This window comes from Propithecus coquereli, unplaced genomic scaffold (genome assembly GCF_000956105.1).
Source record: "Propithecus coquereli isolate 6110/MARCELLA unplaced genomic scaffold, Pcoq_1.0 Scaffold236, whole genome shotgun sequence".
Classification (NCBI taxonomy): Eukaryota; Metazoa; Chordata; class Mammalia; order Primates; family Indriidae; genus Propithecus; species Propithecus coquereli.
The window spans coordinates 1,771,437-1,798,450 of NW_012147908.1; the positions used below are offsets into that span (position 1 = coordinate 1,771,437).

Here is a 27,014-nt window from a genome sequence, read left to right on the forward strand (position 1 = left end):
GGCACTAAACTGCTTTCAAAACAAACACAACAGTTAGGTACTCATCCTTTTATAGTCGCTGAGGGGCAAATTCCTTTAATTCCAATGAAAGAACCAAGTTCTTATAGCACAAGTGGCAACAGCTCTGGTTCCCCACAGTGTGAATCAACAGGGCAGGCTTGCAACACCTTAATTTGAATGCACGTAAGAAATCGCATTAACTAACGTCTCCATGCCTCGGAGGGCCCTCGTTACCAGGAAGGTCTGGACTGCAAAGATGTAGTGACTGCAGCCTGGATTCTGCACAAATCTTAAGGCACAGTGTATTTGAGGGCCCTAATAATAAACGTGGGTCATAATGCCAAGGATCCTGACAAACACGTTGTTATCTAGTGCTTGGAAAACTTATTGGAACGTGACCCAGCATGCTTGTAAAACTCAGCAGACTGCATTGAAGGAGATGCACCAAATAGACGGTATCAGTAAATATCTGAGTGTGTTAGAGAGAGAGGGATCCAAAACTGCAGGGTGGCTCCGGGCATTCGTGGATATCTGAGCACGGGAAGAGCCAGTCATGCCCAGCAGCCTCCTCTGTACAGACTAAAATGAGTCCCATGGTAATAAGAACACCTCCCACCCTCCAGAGGGAGGAATCACAATGTGGACTTAGACGAGACAAGAGAATTTATACTCAAAGCATCTCAGCAGCAGCCTAAAGTGCTAACAGGACAGGGAACATCTTGATTAATAAAAAGAAGACCAGCTCAATCTCCAGATAATAAACCATAGAGCAGTAAGCACTTTAAGACTAAAATGTCTAAGGTGAAGGGAACCCAGCATTAGGATTTATAGTTCTTTGAAATAATTGCTTGCTTTCTCATCACTTCAGGGACTCGTGTGTGCTGGCGAAAGTTGCTTGTAAGATACACTAAAAATAAAAATGGAGGCCCGAGTTTATTCCCCTCCTCCTCCTGGGTCAAAATCCTAGAAAAATGACCAACACTGCATTTGTATTGTTTTAGCAGTGCCAGGGAGGACTGGCAGTTTCCTCGCTCTCTGAACGGCTACATTCAGCTTTACAAATCTTTTTGCAGATACTCCCAGAGAGAAAAACATTCTTCCCACAAAGATATGATCAACTTCTTGGTCTTTTACAGGTCATGGAAACCACACTAGCAGCTGCTATATGGAACCCCACATGGCCAGCCAAAGACGAGGATGAAAACAAGAATTTCGTCTTGTTTCTTTGAGAAAATCCTTGACGAGCAATATCTCAGCCTTAGGAGGTTAAAGTTTCCCTACATAATAGGGACAAGTGTAACCAAAATTATTTAAATATCACAGGAAGCTATTAAAAAAAAAGATAAGGCAATCTGAGCAACCAAGATGTTTCCAATGAGTCTGAAATTCAGGGCATTCTTTTGGTTAAGGAGGTTCGCTTCCTTCCTCATACCCACAGCCACTCAGGGCTGGGAATCCTCAGCTAACTTCCGGCCCCCACCCAGATCCAGCCCAAGGGGACACACACTTGGTTTAGCCAAACAAATGCTTTGGAGCACTCTGCATCTGCCTCCACCAGCCTCAACGTCTGGAACAAGGAAAGCCTGAATAGGATCTGACTCTCTGTACTGCCTGTCTAGCTACAAAACTCTAATTACTTCACGTAAAAATTAGTCATTCTATGCAGATATATTATCACCTCTGCCGAGTTCTCCTAAGCTAATCACCACCTTGGCCTCTTCCTCCCTGTACTCCAACTCCATTGCTCCCCATCACACTTGTCATTGTCTGGAAGGCTCTTCCCTTTTGTCTTCCTCTTTAGCCAACTAATTTCTCGAATTCCTTAGATTGCGCACCTCCCTGCCCCCAAATTAGGGACCCTGTACTCTGCCTGGGTTTGTAATCACACGTGTATGTGAGACTATCCGGTGAACAGCTTCCCCACTCTCTGCCACGAGAGGATGTTCTGTGAAGCACCTGTAGGCCAGGCCAGGCCGAGTGGGACAGATGATGTGACAGACGCTGGCCTGTCATCAAGAAGCTTGTCCTACAACAGAGAGGAAGAAAAGGGAGTCAAGGGTTTCAGGGGCTATGGCCACAGCCATGCACAACGCACAGGGTGGGGGACACCAAGTTCCATCTGTGCAGAGAGCATTTCTGATGGAGATATTGGCAGGAGCAAAGGCAGAGATGTGTGTCTGCGGGCACTGCAAACAGTTGGTTATTCCCAGAGCAGCAGGTCTCTGGCGTGGAGTGGAGAAAGGGGAGGCTGGAGAGGAAGAAGCGTCCGGATCACAGGGTGCCTTTGTACGCCACGCTGGGAAGGCAGACTTCAGCTGTAAGTAGGGCAGGGAAGAGGGCAGGGCTCCTTTTTGGTTAAAAGCACGCTTCCCTCCAAATCTGTGGAAACTCAGGCTGCAAACCTTCCCCAGATCTCCTGCCAAACTTCCCATCAGCACTCCATGCGTTCTGCTTAAGGGGAAAAAAACGGAGTGAGCAACTTTTCTTTGCATTCCAAGTTCGTTTCTACGAACCACCGGCAAGTCCACCAGCACAGGCTGATGAGAATCCAGGGCCCACGGCTGGGCACGGACAGCCAGATCTCTCGCGTTCTCATTTTCTTTTCTTTTTCTACTTTAACGGCATATGATGAAAAAACTTATTTTTTAATTTTTAAAAGTAGAATTAAGTTTTAATGACAGGGAATACTGTGACCATGGTCATGATCTCAAATCTCCCTGAAAATTAATTTATCCCCTACAGTCAGGTTATTAAAAGCAGAGACTTTTTCGGGCTGTTAAATTCCCACTCAGTTAGAGTTTTCACCATACTCTGAGAGCATCTGGATGGGCTGGGCTGATGGAACGATGTAAAAGTCAGTGGCACAGACGGCTGGATCCTGCCAGTTACTTTCAATAAAGTGGGGATGGAAAGAACTAAAGGGTCTCATCTTATCTTGAAGAATGCTGTTTGCTCTAAAATCATGCCTGAATTTTGTCACATGTAATGACATGAAACTGGTCTTTTGCAAATAAAGTGTCTCAGGGCCTTCTTGTGAGACACTCCCAAGATATAAGATGGGATAAAGATATATTGCATCTGAGTTTAAAAGTAAGAGATGCTGGGGATTCTCAGACAAATAAGACTTGACCTCCCACCTCATAAGGAACATCAGAGTAGAGAAAAGGGGAGAGAGACAGATCAATTTGGCTACAACAAAACTGACCATGGAGACAGTTACTAGAGTGTACTCTCGAGGCAGAAATGAAGCCAGAATTTCAGAAGTATTTCTAAATGATAAACCAGCTTCCTAAGGAAGGTAGCTATTACTCATGGCTTTGATTACTCATAGTTTAAACTAGATCACATCTAGGAAACAATGCCACCTGTGATTAAGGGGAAAAAGACAAAAAAAGACGATTTGTGATTTGAAAAGGAATAATCTCGTTTTATGAAATTCAAAGGGAAATAAAATACATTACAAGGAGAGGTCTGCCTAAAGTGAGCTATACACCATCATCTTGGTTTCAGATCTATCATTATGCTTATGTGTAGCTAGAGTATAGTGAGAAAAAAGGATCAGGACTCAGTTAGAAGCATGGGTACAAACCCTAACTTCGAAACTTAGTAGCAGTGTGACTTTGGGCAAGTTATGTAACTCTTTGAATCCCAATGTTCTCTGTAAATTAAAAATCCGAATATCTGCTTTTGAGGATTTTTGCAATGACAGTAGATACAAGAAATCTAAAGCACCAGACATATAGTAGGTCTTCAACAAATTCAAGGTGATTTTGTTATTCAATTCTTTATGTTTCTCATAAATTCCTGGGCATAAATTGTTATTCCCCACGACTTCTGAGCAAGGAAAAATAGTGACGGGAACTTTTCTCTCTGGATGGCAATAGTAAATACAACTCCATATTCTTGCGACAGTCCAAAGAGGATACACTGTTCATTGACCCTGAAAGAATTTCTTCTAACACTTCAGGATGACAAAATTATTGTCTTGGGGATTAGGGCAAGTGTCAAGGCTAAAGCAATCAGGACATTACCACCAAGCTGAGAGCCAGCAACAGATACCAAACACAAGTTATAAACAGCAAAGGAAGACCCCAAAATGCAAAGTACAAAATGCAATATTCTACAAAGTATCAAATATCTCTGGTGAAAACCCAGAGAAAGAGTTAATGTGGTCAAAGCTGCCATTTTTGAATCCAGAAACTGACATAGGCTTTATACACACCAACTCAATATTCACGACACGACTCTGAGGTGTACCCTATTGTTCTCCCCATTTTATAAAGGAGGACACCTCTGTCCTCACCATCCTCAGATGGCAGGTAATCTATAGGAGGTCCCCCAGCTGATGCTATAACTGGAGTTTGAACTCAGTTCTATGTGACCCCAGGGCTTCCACTATTAAACACTATGTCATTTCCAATCTCATCAGTGGAAAACATGGGTCATTACCTTAAATAAACCAAGCTATTGATTCCACAAACAGTAGGCTTAGTCTTTCAAAGTTCGACTTTGGTTTATTTTCTAAGGTGTGAGTCCCAGGAGCTCTGTTCTGATCATGGCTGTTCCTTCTTGTCTTCACTGCTAGACCCTCCTCTCCCCACTTATAAATGCTACAGTGCCGCAGGACTGGCCTGGGACCCCTCCTCCTCTACCCACTGCGAGCGCATGAGTCCCACGGTTGATATAGAGGAAAGAAAAATGATCTATTCACCGAGAGCTCTTAATAGAACTCTTGATAGCTTCACCCCTGACACCTGCCTGTCCCACCGCATCAATAAAACAAAACAAGACCTCCCTTTCTCCCCAACAGAAGGTGCCAGGAGTCACCCTTCATTCCTCTCCATGCTGCTTCTAGCCCATTGGTTAATCCTGTTGGCCCTATTTTCAAAAACATATCCCAACCGTGCCCACTTCTCAGCACATCCACCACTGCCACCCTAGCCCAGCCCCAGCACCTTCCGCCTGCACTACTGCGTCAGCCCCACCTCTGACTTCACTCTGGCCCGCATTCTGCTCATTCTCCAGTGAGGCAGGGCGATCCTGGGAACAGAAACAGCACCACCACCACAGATCATGTCGCTCTCCCCATGAACTCCCTGGGGCTCCCCATTACAATTAGAATGGAATTCAGACTTCTTACTGTGGCCCCCAAACCCATGTCTGGTCTGGCCCCTGCTTAGCTCTCCCAACTCAGCTATACCACACTGACTTTCTTACCGTGCCTTTGATATGCCAAGCAAGTTCCTTTCTCAGGATCTTTGCACCTGCTGCTCCTTCTTCCTGGAAGGGCCTTCCTCTATCTCTTCATACGGCTTTGCTCTCTCACATCATTCAGGTGGTGGCTTAAATGTTACCTCCTTGAGAGGCCTTTCCTGACCCCATTTGATCTAACCCAGCTCCTCGCCCATCCCCAACGCACCAACCACTTACCCTCACCCAAGCACACGTAACGCTACCTAAAGTCATCTTTGTAATAAATTTAAGTCTATATTTTTATGTCATAATATTTAATTCACCACTGTACTCACAGGTCCTAAATACAGAGTAGGTGCTTAATGAATATTTGTAAATATCTGCCTCTTTCCTCAATTAAAATTTAAGCTCCAGGACAGCAGGGAATTTATTTGTCTTGGGCACTGCTATATCCCCATACCTAGAATAGCAATTGGCATATAATAGCTACCCCAGCATCTGAAGAATGAATAAGTAAAAGAATCCTAGCAGTCCTTCAAAGAACAGGCCAACTCCCATCTTATAGGCAACAGAAGGACGAGGACTACTGCTAGAATGGCCATCAGAACTCATGTTCGAGTAGTTCAAAGTCCTCCATCATCCAGAAGTAGGTCGCACTGCTAAGGCTCCACGTCAGATCCTCCCCATCCAGGTGCCCTGGAGCTATGTGACGGCTGGCTGGTCTTTCAAAGGGGGAGAAGACCATGTGAGGCAATATGAGCCTAGGCTTTGGACATCAGGAGAATTTTGCATTTCATCTCCTATCTCTGGCTTTTCCCCCGGCCCTGCAAAGGTTGTGTCAAACAAGCTCGCTTTCCTAGGCACACTGCACCACTGGGTCAATTTCCACAGCTACTGCCATGCTGAGGCTGTCATCCAAAAGCAAAACGAGCCCAATGCATAGGTAGCTCCATCCCAAGGAGCCACTGAGACGATGCAAGTACTTGCTCCAAGGCCTGGACAAGGCACATATGTTTAAAAATATATTTATTTAATTCAGTCTGACAGTGAGAAGGGTTTGTATGGGGCCCACAATACCAGGGCGGCTGTCCGCTGTCTGGCAGGCCCTGCAGGTGTTTTCACTTAAATGTGATAATCAAATTAGCTGCACAGCACGGTTAACTCTGAAATGGCAAACTGAGCTTCCTGGGTGATCTCCCCATCTGCCTTTCTCCTATTCTAAGTGCAAAGACCAAAGAATCTTAGCCTGGCAGCAAAGGCTAAAGTGAAGGCTGGCAAACAAAGGTGTTTACAGACACAAAGGAGAGGACAGAAACAGAGAAGGAGAAAGATGGGGAGGTCTCTGTTCCAGCAGTCTCCAAGGGAGAAAAAATGCTTACTTCACAGTACATCAAAACAGAGAAAAAAATTTTTCTCCACCTAAGTTGTTTTGTTGTCCAACACCACAGACCCTTTGTGCCCCCCCATCCCTCTACTCTTTCCAAATTGACTTTGTCCAGCAAAGCACAAGTTAAAGGAGGGAGGGAAAGGTCTTCTGTGGACTGGTTTTGCAAAAGAACAGGAAAAGCTAAACCTGAGGGAAGATGATAATCCCAGCACCTCTTCCATGGCCAATATTATTCTTGCCCAATTCAGCTAAAAATTACTCTGCATTTGCAGAGCATGGTCAGGGGATCATGTACAGGAATGGAAGACTGGTTCCTTGAAACAAAAATGTGAGCTTAGTGGCTCCACCACACCAACACCTGCTTCACCAGTCAGCCATCCAGAAAGTACTTACGAACCCAGAGAGCTCAGATGCTAAGAAATCTCTAAAGTTGAGTTTCCAGTTCCTAAGCAAATCAAACCCACCTGTTCCTATTTTGCCACAGTCATACAGAGCCAGCTTTCAATTACTGATGTTAAAGGAAGGGGGGCAATTTTCAATTATCCATGCTAAGTGGCAACAGACACATTCCTGAAAAGTTCTCTCTAAAACATAATTCTGTATCTGCAACCCTTTTCCCCATTGACGGCTATAAAATACCAGCTATTGTCTGTGATGGCAAACAAGACAGACTGAACCCACCTCTTCTCAAGTACTGTCCATCAGTGTCCGCAGCTGAAGGAGTAAGAGGAAGAACTCAAGCCTGGATGCTGACCCCACAGTGGGGATTTAAACCCAGCCAGGGCCAGGACCGGTGTGAAACAGGAGAGCATCCACTGCCCTCACTTTCAGGATTGTTGCAGGTCATTGCCTCCTCGAATGTTCTTTCTCTTGCCTTACCCTAGGCCCTGCTAACGCATCATCTTGGTGTCCTGACTAACTTCACCTGCAGCTGAACTTCATTTTTATTGAGTTACCATAACATTATTGGTTGGGTAATGCAGGAAACTAATCTTTGTTAAGATTTTTCTTTCTCTCTTCATTCACTTGCTAGCTTCCTCCCATCCTTCCTCCCTCTCTTCTTCTGGTCCATTCACAGAAGGTAGGAGAGCACAGTAGTTTGTTGGTTCATTCCAGTGGTGGTAAAACATGTGAGAGAGCATGCAGAGACTAACTGGCCTTTAGAGGCAGGCAGCAAAGGTAAGAGGCAATCAGGCACTTAAGGATGTTCATGGAAACCAGGGTTGGGAGAGGGATGCTCAGCCTGCATCCCACAAGAGGACAGCCCAGGAAGCAACAGCTAGGGCCCCCTCCCCCATTACCAAGAGGCTGCAGAGCAGCCTTATCATCTTTGCAAGCCAGGAAAGGTGGCATCCCATCGCCATGGCGACCTGCTTAGGGCAGGAGCCCCAGTCATCTACAGTGAGCTCTTTGTGAGTTGTGTCTGCTGCGCTTGGCCTCTGATAGGGCTATTTTATGGAGGCTTGTGGCAGAGGTTTAAGGGCCTTTATATTTTTGAATAAGCAGGACCCGCCAAAGCCCCAGTGAGGACAATGAGAAGGACAGGTGCTGGGGTATTTGTATGTCAGATCTCTCTGGGTGGTTCCACATCAGCCCATCCATAATCCCATGAAGAGATTCAACCCCTTGGGGTTCCTTGGTCCTCTTTTCTTCCCTGATATTTGATGTCTCCAGCCAAGCTGTTCCAATTCTCCACCAACCTCCACTCCAACCCCTGGCACCTAGCTGACCTGCTTCAATCTTTTACAGTTCAGGTTAAATGGTAATTACCGGCTCCCACAATTCGATGCATTCAAAAATGTCTGGGACACAGTCAATGCCATCTGAAGTATTCTGTATCCATAACTAGCTATGGATTTTTCATTTTGATCCAAAATGAAAAATATGTCAGGCATATAAACTGATTCAGCCATTATGGAGAGTAATCTGGCAATATCTAGAAAAACAAACTATGCATATCCTTGTAATTCCATTCCTAGGTAAGGATGCATCTTGCCAAATCTCAGACATGTGCAAAAGGATGTTTGCAAGGATGTTCGTTGCAGCACTGTTTATAATGGTAAAAAATTTAGAAACAACTGTGCCTGGCTATCAATGGAGAAAGGGATAAATAATGCATGGCATATTTACACAGCATTTAAAGGAATGAACTAGGATTTATCTCAAAAAGATAAAATTGAGTGAAAAACACAAGCTGAAAAATGTGAGGGTATACACTCTCATACCATTTTTGGAAATAACACACACAAATACCAGATGTCTATATTTGGACACAAAAAAAATCACTTCTAAAGTATCAAAACACAGTTCAAAAGGATATACACTAAGATTCACGTTAATGCCACCCACTGGAGGGCAAAGGAAACGGAATGGGGCAGGGAGGAGGATTTCAATGTTAACATTTGAGGGGGAGGAACAAATACAACAAATGTTAACTATCATATAAATATATATCCATATATTATAAATATATACACGAAAAATTACATACAGCAAAACAAATATATATTCCAAATTACTTTTTGTATGTGTTGCTCTTTTTCCAAAATAAAAAAGAAAGGAAGAAAAGAGGGAGAGAGGGCATGTTTTGGAAAATCAGGAATCTTTCCGAAAACAGGTCACTGCCTCCTCTGGAGAACTTTAAAAAGCTTGGTGTATTATAGGGCCTGACAGAGATGAAAGAAAAGAGAAAGTTTAAAAAACAAAAGTTAATAATAACTTCAAAAATGCACTTTTAATCAATATTATCCTTAGTAACAGATCCCAGACTTTAATATAGATAGAAATCACTTGGGAGCTTATTAAAAATAGAAATATCTGCGCCCTCTCACATTATGATTCAGGAGATCTTGAATGGGGTCCAGTGATCTCCTTTTTATATGAAAAACACAGTAATTAAGCCTTTGTTAAATATACTGAGAAACATTTTTTAAAAAAACTTAAAAGCAAATGAAAATTGCAATTTTAACCCAAAAGTCTATTCCCCCTTGTTCATAAGAATCATAGGCTATCTAGCCTAGTGATTCTTAAAAGAAAATTTTATATTTTGATAATAAACTAAAATCATTGTATACAATATTTACATAGCTCTGTAAAATGTTGACCCTATAACAGAGTAATAATTTTCATGTGCAATTGGAACGATAAAGGCACACTTGTTAAAATTATGACAATTCTTATTCTAGGTAACAATTAACTTTAATGGAACAATTCCAGTGTTATAATTAAAAGTAACCAACATAGAAAAAAATGCAGCTTTTGGCTGTCCGGGCTTTGTTATCTGTTATCTCATGATAACCTCCTCTCTTCCTGCCTTCCCAAGCAGAGTCAGGCTCCACCTCTGACTTCCCACAAGACCTCACTCACACCTAGGCAGGAGCACACACAACTGGGCTGTAGTTTACCTGTAGACATGCCCAGCCTCTAGGCTATGAGCTCCTCCCTCCTAACAGGAAAGGTATCATGTTTGTCGTTGGATACCCGTGTCTAGCACAGTGCATCTGGTATGCTGTAGGTACTTGATAAAACAGCTGTTGAACTAGTTAGCACATCTGAACAGGTCTTAGGTCTAACACAGCCAAAGAAAAAGGAGTCCCTAGCATAGGAGTTTTGGCAGATGTTTTCTCTAAAGGACCGAAGAGTAAATGGTCTTTACAGCCCATATGGTTTCTCTTGCAACTTCTCAACCTGCCATTGTAGTTCGAAGGCTGCCATAGATAATATGTAAATACGAGTGTGGTTCTGTTCCAATAAAACTTTATGAACACTGAAATTTGAATTTCTTATAGTTGTCATGTGTCATGAAATATTACTCTTCTTTTGATTTTTTTCTCAATTATTTTAAAATGTTAAAAACCATTCTTAGCTTTTGGGTCACAAAAAACCAGCAGCAGGGTGTTCCAACCCCTGTTTCAGCAGATCTGGGCAGAGAGGTAGATAGAAAAAGCTCAGGATTACCAGATAGACTGGAATAGATGGAGTAGAAGAAAAAGAGAAGAGAGGAGTCTATGATGGATGAGAAGTCAGTGGACCCTCACAGTACCTGTAAGTAGGGCAAAAAGAAACAAGGCAGAAACAGAAACAAAAGCAATGCAGTTTCGTTGTTAATTTTCTTTTCTTTTAAACCACTTCTGCAAAACAGTAGAGCTCACATTTAATTACTCGCCAAATAAGTCAGAAAAAATATAATATAGTTAAAAGCCATTACTAATACTAGTTAAAATGAAAAAAAAGAAACACAAAAACCTTTTCAAGTTAAAAAGTTTTAGCACCATTTCCACACTGCTGAAACGTAGTCCTTCTCTCTGCTGCCCACTCTCGGGTAGAAATGCAAATGAGCAGAGAAACAGACAAACAGGGCGTGAAAGCAGACAAAAGGGATTCTGTCTCAGAGCAACCAAGGATTGACTGTCCTGCCCTGTCCTACCCAGTCCTGCCACATGAAATCACAGATGTCTTCGAAGTTAAAAGGGGCTCAGAGTCACACAGTCTGCTCCTCTCATTACAAATAATTGTAACTTTTTAAATAGCATACATGGTTATTTTATAAAAATTCAAAAATAAAGAAGCCAAGAGAAGAAAACCCAAGTTAAGATACCGGTGGCTATCCTTCTAGACTCTGTTTTCCTTGAATGTAGTGTGTGTACGTACCTTCTTTTTTTTTAATATAAAAATAATCCCTCTCATTTTGTAGGTGAGGAAACTGAAGGTCTGATAAACTAACTGAAGATCATGCATGAAATGAGTTTGTAAAAATCCAGGATTAGAACCTCTTGCCTATTGGGCCGAGGGTCCCCCCATCACCCACTAACAGAAACAATCAGCCTCTTGGAAAAGTCAGTGCCTTGTCCATAGCAGTTGCTCAACAAATCAATACATGTTGAAATGAGTGATGCCAGTTGGAACGGCCCCGCTCTGCCCAAGCTAGCTTTATCAGAGATGCTGCTGATTATCAATAACACTAGAAAGCATAGAATTCAACGAGCTGTCAAATCCCAAAAAGCACAAGCACACAGCGACAGCCTTGTTTAACAGTAACTGGCATGGAACTTAGAATTTCTGCAACCGAAAATGCTTCGCTTTGGAACTTTTTCTTTTGGCTTTATTTTAAAATGAGGCACTATTCTGCATCCTTTAGGGATTAGCTTATTAGGGATTCATTTTTGGATTCCCCCGTCCCCTAAGGGGGAGCATTAGAAGGAGCAAAAAGCATGTAGATATTTGCACAAGGTTTGTCTTAAGTTTCAACTGAGTAAGATCAAACTTAACCACAATTAAAACAATTTCTGATGTGCCTCTTCATGTCAAGAGTCGCAACACATTAACGACGCAACGAGGAAGGAGTAATCTACATTTTTGCCCGTGTTCTTTGCTTCATTAGTCATCTGGCTAGGGCTGGGGAGAATGACCCTGTATGACAGACGACAATTTGGAAGGGAAGCTCGCAACCAGGCAGCATGCAAGGCAGTTTAGGTGGCAGCTCTAGTGAGGAGCACAGTGTAGTTCTTGAAGTAGCAACATGGCAAGATTATCTTCCAACACAGAGAACAAGAAAATCTGACTAGAAAGAAAACCGGCTAGACTGAGAGGCGTGTTTGACACGGAAAACCCCCGTTTCCTTGGTGACGAAAGGAAACAGGTTTAAATGTGTCCAGTTCTGGGGTTAATGAACCAAGCCTGCACCTTCACTCCATCAAACACCATAGGAGACAATTCTGAGTCCAGGGCACATACAGAGACATGCTGTGAAAGGAAGCTGGGCTTCCATGAAGTGCTAGCTCGTGCAAAAACAGAGTCACGTCCTGGGGGACCAGGCTGTGTAACTATGTATTGGAGAAATATCTAAACGCTATGTTTGCTGTTCTGTATTTATTATTACCATGGGCCCATCTTCTGCATAATGATGCATCATGGGGCTATCCAGGGCACTTACAAGATCCATTATAGTGTTAAAATTTGTGCCAAAGTCTCAAGTTTTTAATATAAAACTTAGGGATTCTCTAAGACAAAGAACTAGATTTCAGCAAACGCAATTCTTGTAGGTACTTCATATTTTTACCTGTTTGGCATCTTTTGAGTAATGGCATCCAATTTTCCCTTGGAAATTTTCCAATTGGATGCCCTTCTCCCATTACATGTGGTCCTACCATGAATGACAGTTGAATCCCCCAACTCCCTTTACTAGGAATCTTAACCTGCAGTGGAGTCACCAGGGGACAACGGTGGTTGGAGCTGAGACACTATAAAGGTAGTGCTTGAAAAGGGACACCCAGGAGTTCCCTGGATACCTTCTCCTCTTTCTTTCATTCGTTCATTCAATAGATATTTATTTAGTGCCTCCTACAATGTGCAAAGCACTGTTCTAGGTGCTAAGGAGACAGTCATGTAGAACAGACCAAAACTGCCAACTTCATGGAGCTTACATTTCAGTGAAAACCACGATAAGCCAAATATACAGTATATTAGACAGCAACATGTGCTATGGAAAAAAAATAAGCAATGCTGGTAGGTACGGAGTGCAGGGGTTGGAGGTTGCAATCCTAAAGCGATGGAGGAAGACCTCACTGCGGAGGTGAGAGGATGGATGGAGGGAGATCAGGTCCAAGGACTCAAGACTGAGCCCTTGGGCACAGCAAACAGGACTGAGAGGGGCAGTCGGGGAGGCAGGAGGACGCCCAGGAGAGTGTGGTGTCCTGGAAGCCAAGTAAAGAAAGCATATCAGGGAGGAGGGCATGAGAAACTGTGTTAATTCCATTGGAATGATTAAGGGAAGGAAGACTGAAACTGATTTAGCAACATGAGCTCATGCCCAACACTGACCTGACATATTTCAATGGAGTAGTGAGTCTAAAAGCCTGAGCCTCAAGAGAGAATGAATGGGAAGAGAGGATTTGGGAACTGCAAGCACGGACAACTATTCAAGAAATTTTTTGTTTTTTTTTAAGAAGAGCACAGAGAAATGGGGTAGTATCTCGAAAGGGACATGGGATTGAGAAAGATTTCTTTGTAGGTTTTTTTTTTTTAATTTTTAAAACATTGCAAAAATCACAACATGTTTATGTGCTGATGGGAAAGATTCCGTAGAGACAGAAAAGTTAATGATACAGAAGAAGGAGGGAAAAACTGTTGGAGCGAAGTCCTTATGGATGCAATGGGGAGTCCACTGGCTCTAGTGTCCCACTGAAGGGATCTTTAGGTAGGAGAACTGACCATTCCTCTGTCATACTAGAGGGATGGTAGAAATACGGGCACAGGTGTGGATATGGTGGTGGTAGCTTGTGGGAGTTCTCTCCTGATTGCAACTATTTTCTCAGTGATACAGGAAGCAAGAACTGAGACAATCACCTAGAAGAGAAGAACTGGCCTAGGGAAATGTAGCAAGATGCCAGGCACCATAAGGGCTCTTGAGGTTGCTTTGTAACGTGTGATGGTTCAGTTCTATTTTCAATTACGTGATCAACCAGAAGCCTTCTAATAAATTTCCTTCTTCTATTTTTTTTTTAATTAGCCACAGTTGACATCTGTTGCTTACAGCCAAAGAACCAATATACCAACTCTTTTTTGAGGCCTAGCGTGTCCCATTTTCATAATGAATATCTGACTTTAAAAAAATAGTGATCTATCCTTCCCAACCGTATGTACCTCCAAGTACGCAGGAAGACTTGCTTGCAATATACCAACAAGACCAAACATTTTAGGTTCCTCTGCCAACTACCAAACAAAACCAAGAAATAATAATTTACACTTACAATACCAAATTGGAAATAGTAAATACATCAGGATGCTAAACTGCTCGAAGAAAAACATTTCTAGACGGGAGGAAGCAGAAAGGACTGATATCAAAAACCAAAGAAGCCGAACATTTCTTTAGACGCTTTTTTTTTTTTTTTTTGAGTTAAACTGAAAAAGTGAAAAAGTTATCTACCGAGACAGAATGAGGCTGAATACGGGCACAACCTTCTTTAGAGTGTAGACTAAGACATCAACACAGATCTCTGTAACTGAGAGAAGGAAATCCACGTGAAGACGGCACTCAGAGGCAAACTGGGAGGCGAAGAGAACCGTTCTCCCAGTGGATGGTAATGTTTACTCTGGGAAGGGCATCTGAGAGGGCAGTCAAACTGAGTAACACAGAAGGAAAGTCAGACTCTCCCACAAAGAGACACATTTCAAAGATCACAAAGATGAGTGGAAATTTCCAGATCATGCAGACAAAGATGAGTCTTCATGATATAACGTGTCATCCCCCTCCAGGAAATTAAGAGTTATTAAACTGCAGCAAAGACAGCTGCTTCTGAGATGAAATCAGCCTTGCGACACCGAGAGGCAGGAGGGGAAGGGGGAGGGATGGGGGAGCTAACCTCCGTGGAAATCGGCCCCACACGGCTTGTTCCTGCAAACAGGTGCACCGCTCCACAGGGCGTTTGAATCGTGAGGAGCCCTGACACTCACAGGGAAGTGTGAGGCTCGGTGTAAGGTAGGATCTGAAACCAGATATGAACAGCGCTTTCTCCCAGCTGGGCCTGTGCTGGCTCATCTTTTGCTAAGAAGGGCGAGATGCTCGGCCCTTTGGGCCAAATGCACGTAAACTGCCAAGAAAACAAAAGCAAAGCAAAAATAAATACAGGCACACACAGAAATCTCCCAAGCGGACAAGAGCTGTGTGTGCTATGTTTCCAGCATCCAGCCCCGAGGGCTTTGCTTGCCAACAACATAACTGTGAAGAAAGCCCCATCCGGTCAGTAAGAGCGACTTGTTCTGCTTCACTGCATCGACAACTGACCCATCTTCCCTCACCTTAACGCACAGCTCCGGGACCCTTTCTCCCATCCCCTGATTTCTCAAACACATTGTAAAAGTTAATATTTGTGGGGGGGGGGGTGTTCCATGTCCCTCATACTCTTCTAAGAACATTATGAGTATTAAAACTCATTTAAGCCTCACGACAACTCTAAGAGGGTAGGCACTATTATTGTCTCACTTTAGCTTTTGCAAAAAGAGACCTGAAGTACAGTCATGGGTTGCTTAACAGGATACATTCTGAGAAACGCGTTGTTACGCAATTTTGTCACCATGCAGACACCACAGGCTGTGCTTACACACCCCTCTACGGTACTACCTACTGCACAGCCAGAATATGAACCATACAGCACGTTACTGCACTGAATACTACAGGCAACTATAGCAAAGGGGTAAGTATTCATGTGCCTAAGCGTATCTAAACACAGAAAGGGTACAGTCAGAATACTGTATTATAATCTTCAGGGACCACAGTCACATAGGTGGTCCATCATTGACTGAAACGTTGTTATGTGGCACGTAACTGTTAATAAAGGTTTTTACAACACTGCTTTACTCAGGGACTCTCGGGGGGATGAGCAGAGAAGCTGCCACCCTGTGGTTCAAGCCTCAACATTTGCTCAATTTCTTGGGACCATCTTCAGAGAGGCTGTATACTGACTACTACTTAGGATCCGCAGCTCCCAGCTCCCACTGGCCAAAGGTTGTCCCCTCAGAATGTTTTCCCATCCCCTTGCTTCCAAGCTCTACACGTGGATGTCATTTTGTGTCTTGCCTCCCTGGGTAGGGCGTGAGGTGACAAGCAATCCGTTTGCACTTGCACGAAGTGGACCGGAGGCCACACAGAACTGGTCGTCGCGGTGGTGGCTGCAACCCAAACAGGAGAAGCCAAGAGAATCTGATGTGCTAATTTCAAAGTTTCCGATAGAATATTATCTTCTTTTTCAGATGAGGAACCTCAGGCATAGAGAAGTAATTCATGCAAGGTTAGACAAGAGACGAAATCAAAATCAGGCAGTCTGACTCTAGAACCTTTTATCTTAACCACTGTGCTCTCGGCCCCTCCAGAGAAACATCATATACCTAGAAGTCTGCCACCTGCAACATTTGAGCCACAATAGTTTTGAAGAACTGGGGAGAAACCAGTCGAGGTAAGAAAATAAGTATCACAGATAACACTCACAATGCAATAGAAAGAAGATGAAGCAAGAGAGGACTCCAGTGATCAAAACAGTGCAAGTGGATCTGTTAGTCACCACTATTGCTCAGCCAGAAGGAGAGGCATTTTTTTTTTTTTTTGGAAACAGAGTCTCACTCTGTTGCCCAGGCTAGAGTGCCATGGCATCAGCCTAGCTCACAGCAACCTCAAACTCCTGGGCTCAAGCAATCCTCCTGCCTCAGCCTCCTGAGTAGCTGGGACTACAGGCATGCGCCACCATGCTTAGCTAATTTTTTTATATATGTATTTTTAGTTGTCCAGCTAATTTCTTTCTATTTTTTTAGTAGGGACGGGGTCTCACTCTTGCTCAGGCTGGTCTCGAACTCCTGAGCTCAAACAATCCACCCGCCTTAGCCTCCCAGAGTGCTAGGATTACAGGCGTGAGCCACCACGGCCGGTCAAGGAGAGGTATTTAATGAATCTGCTCCCATAATGCATAAGAAATCTAAGGGTTGGCAAAACCTTAGTCATGTTCATTTTTGTTGATACTCTGGCTTTTATAATATCCTCAAAATTAATGGAGCTAGCAACTAGGAAAAGAAAAGAGAGTGTCCTCCTCCCATTCCTCCCTGAATTTGGGAGGGAACTCCATGGGTTCAGAAAAGGAAAGGGTGAATCAGAAAACAGGAAAGTCATTGAAAAAATAAATCCAAATAGAAGTGGAACAACTCAAAACAAACAAGAGACCCAAATCAAAGGAGCTCTAAGAGCATTAACAGCTTGAAGTCAAGTATTTCCCCTTTCAGAATGGGTGTTACCTGTGATGTGAAGGATTTAGTTCCTTGAATTCAGAAATTTTGTTGATTTTTTTTAAAGCAAAAAATTTAAATTGAACTTGTATCTTTCTTTCTCCTAACTCTGAAGGCTGCAAAGCCATACAACAGAGAAATTCTTGGGTTGAAAGTAAGTGAAGGTCTGGCAGCAAGGCTACCTAAGGGTTGAGCTCTGATTTCTTCTGCATTTCCATTAATTTAAAGTGCTAAGTTGCCTGTTTGCTTTAAAATATGTGGTTGTCCTCTTCGCAGTGTCCCTTTAAATAGATTTTCCTTTGGCTCTGCCAAAAATAGCTGGAGAAGGTCCTTTGAGAATCCCATTCTTAGTCTTAAAAAAATACACTCTTCTCCCTGCTCCAAACACATAATTATAAATTGGCCTGTAAGCAATATCTCCCACTTCTTTTAGGGCCCTTCAGTCAATCAGAAATATTAAATAATAAATTTTTCTGGAGAAAAAAAGAGCCAGTCAGGGAAGTAACTCTCCTGGCCCATTTCCACTCGCTCATTTATGTGTTTCACCCAATGTCAAGCTCCTCTTTCGGCACAAGCAAATAGCTAGGCCAGGGGTGGAAAACCCAAATGCCTACACTGAGGCCAGGCAGGCAGGAGTCATGGAAGAAGTGGGCCAGGAACAAGAGACAATAGGACTGTCAGGAACTGTGGCCAACTGGAGAAGGAGAGCCCAGGGGGTATGGGGTGTGGCTTCTCCTCTGCTCCAGCCAATTGTGGGCACAGAGATAAGAATTTTTCAAGTAAAATCGCCCCCTTTAAAAATGTGGGAAACCTGCTCAAAGTTTTAAAACAGCGATGAGTGGGACATCACCACCAAATACATGTGCGGGCTGCTCTGGTTACGGGACCCATTTGCAACTTCTAGGTAAGAAACAAAGACAAGGGAGAGAGACTGCCTGCTCATCCCCTGGGAGCTTATGGCCCAGCAGGAATGACAGACGCACACCTGGCCAACTGTCCCACAAGGTGGCCTGCAACACACTAAAAGAGAGGAACAAGTAAAGGCTGCGGAAGCTTAGAAAGCGAGAGGGCACCGGTGGCAGGAAGGGTTCTTGTTGGCGATGGCATTCGAGCTGAAGCTAGAAGAATGAGGTAGCCTCTGGCAGGCAGACGCTGGGGAGAGGCCACTCCAGACAGAAGAAGATGAACTGCAGAAAGACCGAGCGGGGAGGAGGATGTTTGAGAAGTGATCATGAGACTCTTCCTGCTTCTGCCTAGCACATATCCACAAGTTCTACTGTGCGCCACGCGGTAGTTGCAGGATGGCGATAGTGAGCCACGCAAGATGAGGCTGCAGATTCCGGAAGGGCCCGGTCCAGACAAGGCTTTGGAGGCCATTTCCAGGGTTTTATCTTAAAAGCAATGGGGAAGCTGCCTTTGAAGTTTTTGTAAGCAGGGGAATCACATGCTGAGATGTGCAGTTTTCAAAGTTCCCTGGAAGCGGAGCACACGCTCTGCGGACTGGAGGGGAGCCAGGGCTCCACCAGCCGGAGCCGCCGGGGAGGAGGCCTTTGCAAGCAGCCTGGAAAACACATGATGGCAGCTTGGACTAGGGGGCTAGTGATGGAGATGGAGGAAAGTAGATGGATTCCCAAGAGACAGACCGGGGTTACAATCACCAGAACTCTGAGTTCAGGGTGGGAATCGGTGAGGGAAAAGCCAGGTGGGACTGGACAATGGGATCAATGTGTCTCCATCTGGGTATCAGGCCACACCATCAGTGGCCCAGCAGCCAAGCAATTCTGCACTGGCAGCACTGGGGTGTCCAGTGGTTACTAGAGAGAACAAAGGTTCAGGAGCCAGGATGTACGGCTGGGGGAAGGCAGCCAGAGCAGCTCACAGCAGCTTTCCATCTTAGAAAGCCATCATCTCAAAAGCACTGTTTTCTTTAAATGTGCTTTGTAAAATTCCACAGCTATTTTGTTTGAACTAGTCTTGATGGCAAAGAAATAACTAGCTCTTCTCACGTGTTTAACAGCTCATCACTATACTAAATCTTATCTTGGGATGGAGAAAGAAGGAATACTAGAGTATCTATGAGATATGAGCTAATGCCAAGCATCAGTGCCCACTTCCTTTTATTTTGACCCCTTCTTAAGAACGTCAAGGAAGGCTACTTAACCACCAGGGCTCATCTTCCGCGGTGCCAAGGCCTGGCAATAACTTTCTTTATAACCACAGGCATTGGCACATGAACCCAATTCACTGTCTCTAGATCATTAGGAAAGTATGAATACATCCTTCCTGATTTGCAGGGATGCCTGGCAGTACTCAGACTCTAGTCACAAGAATGGGGAAAAGGAAAAAAAAAAAAAAAAAAAACAAAGCCACTAGATGCTCAACCCTTGAAAACTTCTGCCCATGAAGTCTACATAGTTTGATAAGGTCTCACTTGTATGCCAAGCATTTGCCCCACAATATTCCTTCATGATCCCTGCAATCTACAGAATTTTGTCCATTTTGGAAAGTCACAACATGTAACAGAAGATCAAAAGAAACATTAGACAACTGGGTCATGAAAAGAACAATAAGGAGTCAGCAAGAGGCAATGGGACTAAAGCCCATCTTGTCCTCTTCCTTACTCTCTCTTACCTTCCACTCCTCGAAATCTTATAATTTAGGGCATAGGTGCCCATACCGCGCATGTACTCATCTCTCCTCCCGAATTGGCCTTTCTGTCCCGTGTCTTGATTGAGTTAGCACATCATGCAAAGATCATTCAACAGACTTAATGCTCTCGGTTGAATGTTAATTACCAAGACTCCTCGAAGCAGACACTGTGGGCTGCCTACTCCAAACTCTGCTTTTATTCTGACATCCAAGCCTCCCACAGGGGGTGCAGACAAATCTTGTTTGACACGAAATAATCATGGTGGTACCCTTCTCCCCTTGCCGGTGACTGCTTTGGACCCATGAGATGTGACACAAAGTGTACTAGGGAATGTCTGACAACTGTCATCACAGCTCTTAGAAGGAGACTCAAAGAAAAAATCATGCCTTTTCTGCCTTTGGAGGAGCACATGCCAGGACACAATGTAACACCTGCTGACCCTGAGAGAGAGGAGCTGCCACCACAGTGAGGCTGGTGGAGCAGGAACATGGAAATAGCCTGAGTCCTTCATGAGCCAAGAAATCAACTAACTTTCTGAACTGATTTTTGTGTAATGACACAACAGATCCCCTAATTGTTCAAGCCATTTTCAATTGGATTTTCTGTTTCTTGCAGCCCAAAGCATCCTAAATGATACAACACCTCTTTGGGGCTGCAAGACCGTGCTCTGCCTCTCCAACAACACCCTTGCAACAAAGGAATAGCTGTTCCAAAAGAGGAAAGAGACAAAGATTTATTTCTCAATAAGCATTTTGAGAAAACCAGCTGTGAAAAGGTATTTTTAATAGCCACTCTGATGTATGGAGAGTCCTTTGAAATCCTCCCTCACAGCACAAACACTGCAATAAAGTTGCGATGAGCCATCATGAATGGTATGTGTGGGGATATGCAACATACTTGGAGTCATCATAATATGTAAACATTATGAAACTACCATGAAATTAGTCTTTATTACTCATCTACTCTTTTCCTTCTACAATTCTCAGATTGGGATCTCTTTTCTCTTGCCCCCACCCATGAAAACACAGAATCACATGATTGGAGGGGAACTCAGAAACTGAGGCTCAAAAAAAGTAGAATAATTTGCACAAGGATCCACAGCTAGCTGGGGATGATTTTCTTCATAATTAAAAATGCCTTAAACACGATTTCATTTGCTGAAAACTAAATTTAATGCAAAGTCAAACTGTAAAGACTTGGGAAATCAAAACTGGCTTTTTTTTTTTTTTTTTACTAATTCAATGACAATAAAATCTCCTTTTTGAACTCACATTGCTCTGAGCTTCTTCTGTTTCTAATACCCTCCTAAATCCCAATTCGCATTCCTCTCAATATTTCTCTCTCCTAGAAAATCCTTGCATATGACCCATTCTCTGAGCCAGTGGTTCTCAAAAGACTGTTTACACAATAATTACCGAGCAAATAAATCAGAAATGCAGATTCCCAGGCTGAGAGCCTGATCTAGTTAGACCCACAGTGGGGCCCAGAAATGTCAACGTAAACAAGCACCCCAGGTGATTCTACCCATGCTTTGAGGCACATGACTCCAGACTGTATATTGGATTCCAAGATCCAAATAGAAAACATCTAATTATCATAGTAGATTTAAGCTGGAACTACAAAAATATGTGCATGGTTTCCTATAATTTTTATGTTCCCTCTGAGGTCTGAAAGAAACCCAGCATCTCTGTGATTTGGATGTACCCTGGTAATCATTTGCTTTAGAGGTTTGGAGCTTTTATCCTTTCCTTCCAAGATTTTTTTTTCCCCCTCTGAATGCATTTTTACTTGGGATTAAATATAAAAAGCCCTAACTCTCTTGCCAGAGCTAAAGGAAATCAATTTTGGAAAATGTTTGAAAGAGTACTTTAAAAAATACACAATACAAAATGTCTTGCCTTTGAACCAGAATCCTGAGATGCATAAGGCAAACAGTAGGTAATGAGAGAAGTAAACACTGGGTTTTCCAGCAGAATCAGCCCTGAAACCAAAACTTAGGAAGGAAGCTGACCATTAAGTAAGTGGCCCAGAGGAACAATAGCTCAGGCATATCCTAGGGTAAGTCTAAACCTGAGAAAACTGGAATTAGACAAACCTCTTGTCCCAAGTTAACTTTCCCTTACTGCTTGATTTTAAAATAAGGACAGTGCTGTAAGTGAGAATAGAGTTTAAGTGGAATCTTAGAACTCCTCTGGGTGCCAAAGAATTTTTTCAGACCTAAATAAACACTCTTTACAGGATTCAACAGTGCTCATTTATAGATATCTCAAAGATATTTTAATCTAGAGACTTGGGAGATCAAGCACACAGCATGCTTAGAGCTTGAGTATGTGTATTCTAACATAAGTGCTGACCAACTCCCATTACGGCGCATATGCTTGTCTATACGTAAACTTCTTCATGATCCAATGAATAAAGAAATGCCACAAAACCAAAGAAAATTATTCTCAAGTTTCAAAGACAAGACATAATGTTCCAGAAATGCTATGCAGTAAGTAACACCAGCAATAAAATTGGTTTACGTTAGTTAGAAGGCGAAAAGTCAAGGTCACAGCTGTAACCCGCATAATTTCAGTTGTACTACTCCTTAGGTGAGGAACCAGGATGGACTGAACATAATGGGATAAGGGGAGGAAAGGAAGAAGAAAGTGAGCCATCCACCAGGCTCAACTATTCAAGATCTACCTTAAGGGTTTTTTTTTTTTTTTTTTTGGAAAATCTTTTTTTCTTCTTCTTTGAAGAGTTCTAACAATCCTCAGGGCAGTTTAAAAAATGGAAAAAACATAATACTGGTTCTCTGAATCACCATTCACTCTTGAACTCTCCTTCCAATTAAGCTCTCCTTCCAACTGCACAGCTTGAAAAGACCCTCTGCCTTCAGTTGGTTCCTAACTCTTCTTCTCTAGCTGCTCCCAACAGGCCTGAAGGCCTCCTACAGACCCAGTGGCCACAAAGCAGTCACGAGCACCCTTCACACTTGGCGGGAGTGTGCACTCGGAACTTCCTGTGTTTGGGGGCTTGCCCTTTAAGCAGGCAGAGTTTTGCAGCTAACATCTAAACCAGCTTTTCTGTTTAACAAACGTCTCACTCTGGGTTGTGTGGAACAGACACGGAACTGTCATCTCAGAGCATCTGGAGTTACTTTGTAAAACCCAGTTCCCGTTATTTTAAGCACGCTTCATCAGGATTTTTTGACATTTGGGGGGCATTCTTCCCCTGTAAACTTGTATGTGCTCTGCCATGTTTCTTAATTATTCCTGAACATGCAGTGCTGATACAAACAGGCAAGAAAAAAAAAATGATCAATGGAGCAACCATGGCTCTACCCAATTGCTTCCTACCAACACACAAAACACTCCTGTTTCTTCATGGAAATGGGGAAATTGTGGAAATCTTTACGGTACATAAACATTCCCTCCCCCAAAGGTAATACCCAGTGCTTTACAGAAATATGAAAACCAACCATCACAATCTCCTTCAGAAGAACATCAGCTTATCCCAAAGAAATAATGGCATGAGCACACTGTGGGGAAGAGCTAATTTACAGCACATCAGTTCATTTGAATTGATGGGCTTAACGATTTAGGTTAACTGTTACACTCTCATTCCTTTCTCGTGCTCCAGTGTGCAATCAAGAACATACCATCAAAGTCAACAGAAGGTTAGAATATACACATAGGCAGTGACTGAAACAGCAAGGGAGGTCAGCGAAGCCTTTCAAAAGGGTCAAGCAATAGTCAATACACAAAAATCGAAAGCCATTCCAAGAGTGCAAATACCCCTAGCAGGAAAATTAGACCCCTACTGAATGCTCTGATTATCTCAGAGGGCAAATGAAGATTTGCCAAAAATAATTCCTTTCTTCTTTACACTTTTTCAAAGCCTTTAATGTACGTAATCTTTAAAATCAATGACCTTGTAGATAAAGTGGAGGTCTGTTATCCACACGTGATAGATGAAGAAACCAAGAAATAGGTTCAGTGGCTCGTCCAAGGCTGGTTAAGTGGCTGTTAAGAGCAGAGTCGGCTCGAGAGTCCAGGCCTCCTCACTCCAAAGCCAAGTTTTATAAACTCACAACATATTCTTGTTTGCCCTTTATCATCACGAGAACACATAACCCCTACGAACTCCGCATGGTGACCTGGTCACACGGGCACTCCCCAGCCTCCTGTGCGAAGGCCATCTGGCATCGCTGCTGTTGTCCACTGCAGTTAACATTTCACACATTTCTTTCCTAAGCCTCCAGCATACCTGATGCAATAGTGGCAGAGGGAAACGTAGGCAGAACTGAGACCAGCTTTCTTGCTAAGATAAGAACGTTCAGGGGTGAGAAAATGGCCAGCAATTGGTCTTAAACCTACTTTGCCAAGTGGTTCATGAGCAGCTGTAACATCTGCCGATTTTTCTCTGGGAGCCGATGGACAAGGCTGTGGATTTCAGAGATCCGAGATTCCTGGTTTTCTAGCTCTGCAAAGGAAGGAGGGAGGCAATATTTTAACAGTGTCACAGCTAAACTACTTTGCGAGACGAAAAAATCAAGAGAAACCAAAGATTAGGCACTAACAGACCAAGTATTTCTCAAAGATTTACGATCCTGTATTGCGTGTATACTGTCCGACTGGCATGACTAGATCTAGAATTCCTTTTAATGGTGCTTTCTGGAGCAGGGTTCACCATAAAAATCAGCATCAAAAAATGCAAGCCAAGATGAGGTCGTGATGAAATGGAGCCAGTCAACCGCACACCCAGAACGGGAACGAGCTCAGGAGCAGCTGGCTCCCTCGAGGGACGACTTCATTTCAAGGAAGGAAGGAACTTCGTGCACTTGTAAAGTGATAAACAAATCTTACGTGAACAGCATTGCAAGGTCTCAAGTATCAAAATAGCACCCAGAGACAGCATAATGGAAATCAAAGGAAATGTCCTTTAGTCTCAAACCATGTATGACAACCAGCCTGGTAGAAAGCAAACGATAGCAGATAAAATATTTAAATCTTTCTGCCAACCTGTAACCTAAATCATGGCTTGTCACCTTCTCTCAGGTGAACTTGGGTAAGTGGCCATGTTTCTCTGGCAAATAGATTGATGGTACTCATCACGCCTATTTATAGCACTGATGTGAGGTTTAATTAGAGAATGGTTGCTATGGGTTTGCAATTTCTTTGAGAAAAAAATCACATAAACACCATCTTCATTCCTAGCTTTCTCTCACGTCTTTCTCCTCCCTGTTTTAAGGGACAACTATAAGTAGGTAAGGCCACCAGAACATTAGGTACTACTAAATTAGGCCAGTAGTAGCTACCAGGGTAAACAAACTCTAAAGGCTGAAAGGAACCAGGGAGAGGCACAAGCTCTAGACATGATAATACCGTGAGAATTCCTGCCAGATTTAAATCTGAAAGAGAATCTTCCTGCCCCCTTACAGGAGGACTGCCCCACGTAGACAGATTCCAGGATACTTAGGGTAGCTTGCACCTAATCCCTATGTATTTTAATACCAGTAATGTGACACTAGGGACCTGGATGATACAGTTGAAGAATGATCAGAAGCTGCAAGTGGAAGACATGATGGAAAGAGGATGTGAAGTTATATAAATGGTGTCGTATTCAGGGAAACATTTCCAATGCTCAATTTAGGTAATGTGCAATGTCTGATTCATTCTGCAAAATGCTACTCAAAGGGTGGAAAAAACCCAAGAAGTTAGAACTCCAATAATCAAAGCTAGAAAGGCAAACTTGCTTTTTTCTCCTACTTCCCCCCCACCCCCCGAAGAAAACACTTCTGAAGTTTCTCTCCTTCATTGTGAATTCAACATGGTAGCAAGGCCCTTAGCAATCCTCATTTCCTTTCCTTTCAATTCTGTGTCAGCATCTCATGCACACGTTATGTGGCCAGTTTACATGCAGAATATGAAGGGTTAGGTAATATTTATTTTGGGATACTGACTGTTCTTTGAAATAGCAAACTCTATACTCTTCCCCTTAAGACTGAGACAAAAAAAGACTTACTTGCTGCTTTGATGAAACTTCTTTGAAACTGGTACATCATGAGTGGTCCCGGAAGCATTCTGGAATAAAAGAATATAGGCTAGTCAGCTTAATAATAAAATAATCATATGCTCTCTAACTAGCAGCCTAGAGACTGCCAGACTTATATTTCTCAAAGACAAAGATCACAGGGAAACAACAGCAACTTAACTTAGTTTCCCTATTCAAAGAGTTCTGAGATTTCACCTGAAATTTTCGTTCTCTTTTTTAAGGGTATGGGGACAATTATGTTTCATAGTCACAACTAATAGAGTGTTAATGCAAAAGTCTAGCACAAACCAAGAGATTTCCTTTTCTGTCAGTGACTCACTCATCAACAAGAACATTTTTAAGATGTGTCTGAGAAACAGGCAACTAAGTACACGTCTGCAAATTACCTGTGCTTAACCTCTTGTCTTCCCAGCAGCCTGCTGTCACAATCAATTCACCTAGAAACACTGTGAGAGACTTCTGTAGGTATTTTCATGGTGAATTCTCTATCGAGTATTGCTCTAAAATGCCAGAGGGCTAGAACATTAGGTTCTGGCCTTAATGTTAGATATGATATAAGCAAATTTTATCTGCTGGGGTATGAATATGTTTTAACTATAAATTTGAGTTTTTTCTGATAGTCCAAATAACAAACTTCTCAGCAAACTGTACATTATTCTTGGCTCAGATTTTATTCTCAGTGGATCCATTCATTAAACTCTTGGTCAACATTTATATTACATCTTACTCTTGACTTCAATTCCCCAATAGCCAATAAAACCAGCATCGCCAATTCCTCTTCTGTGTGTGGCCTTTCTCCTTTGCTTTCCTGCCAAGTTCATCTTCACCAAACTTGCACAAGGGCTTATGCAATTCCTGATTACAGTTCTCCTTTCTGTTTAAGACTAGATCCCACCTTCCTTTGTAAGAAGAACTACAGTATTCCTGTCCCTCAAGGCCGGCATAAATTTCAGTCTATTCTATGACACTGAGATGCAA

At 43.0% G+C, this 27,014-nt stretch overlaps 1 protein-coding gene across 1 annotated transcript in view; it reads right to left on the bottom strand.

Annotated features, from left to right (window-relative positions):
• Positions 1-27,014, bottom strand: part of ARHGAP26 (Rho GTPase activating protein 26) — a 334,209-nt gene that overhangs the window by 118,197 nt on the left and 188,998 nt on the right. The window contains exons 16-17 of the mRNA XM_012645781.1: positions 26,007-26,065; positions 24,359-24,464 (exon numbers count right to left, since the gene is read on the bottom strand). Of these exons, the coding sequence (XP_012501235.1) occupies positions 24,359-24,464; positions 26,007-26,065 (165 nt within the window). The remainder of the gene's footprint in view (positions 1-24,358; positions 24,465-26,006; positions 26,066-27,014) is intronic.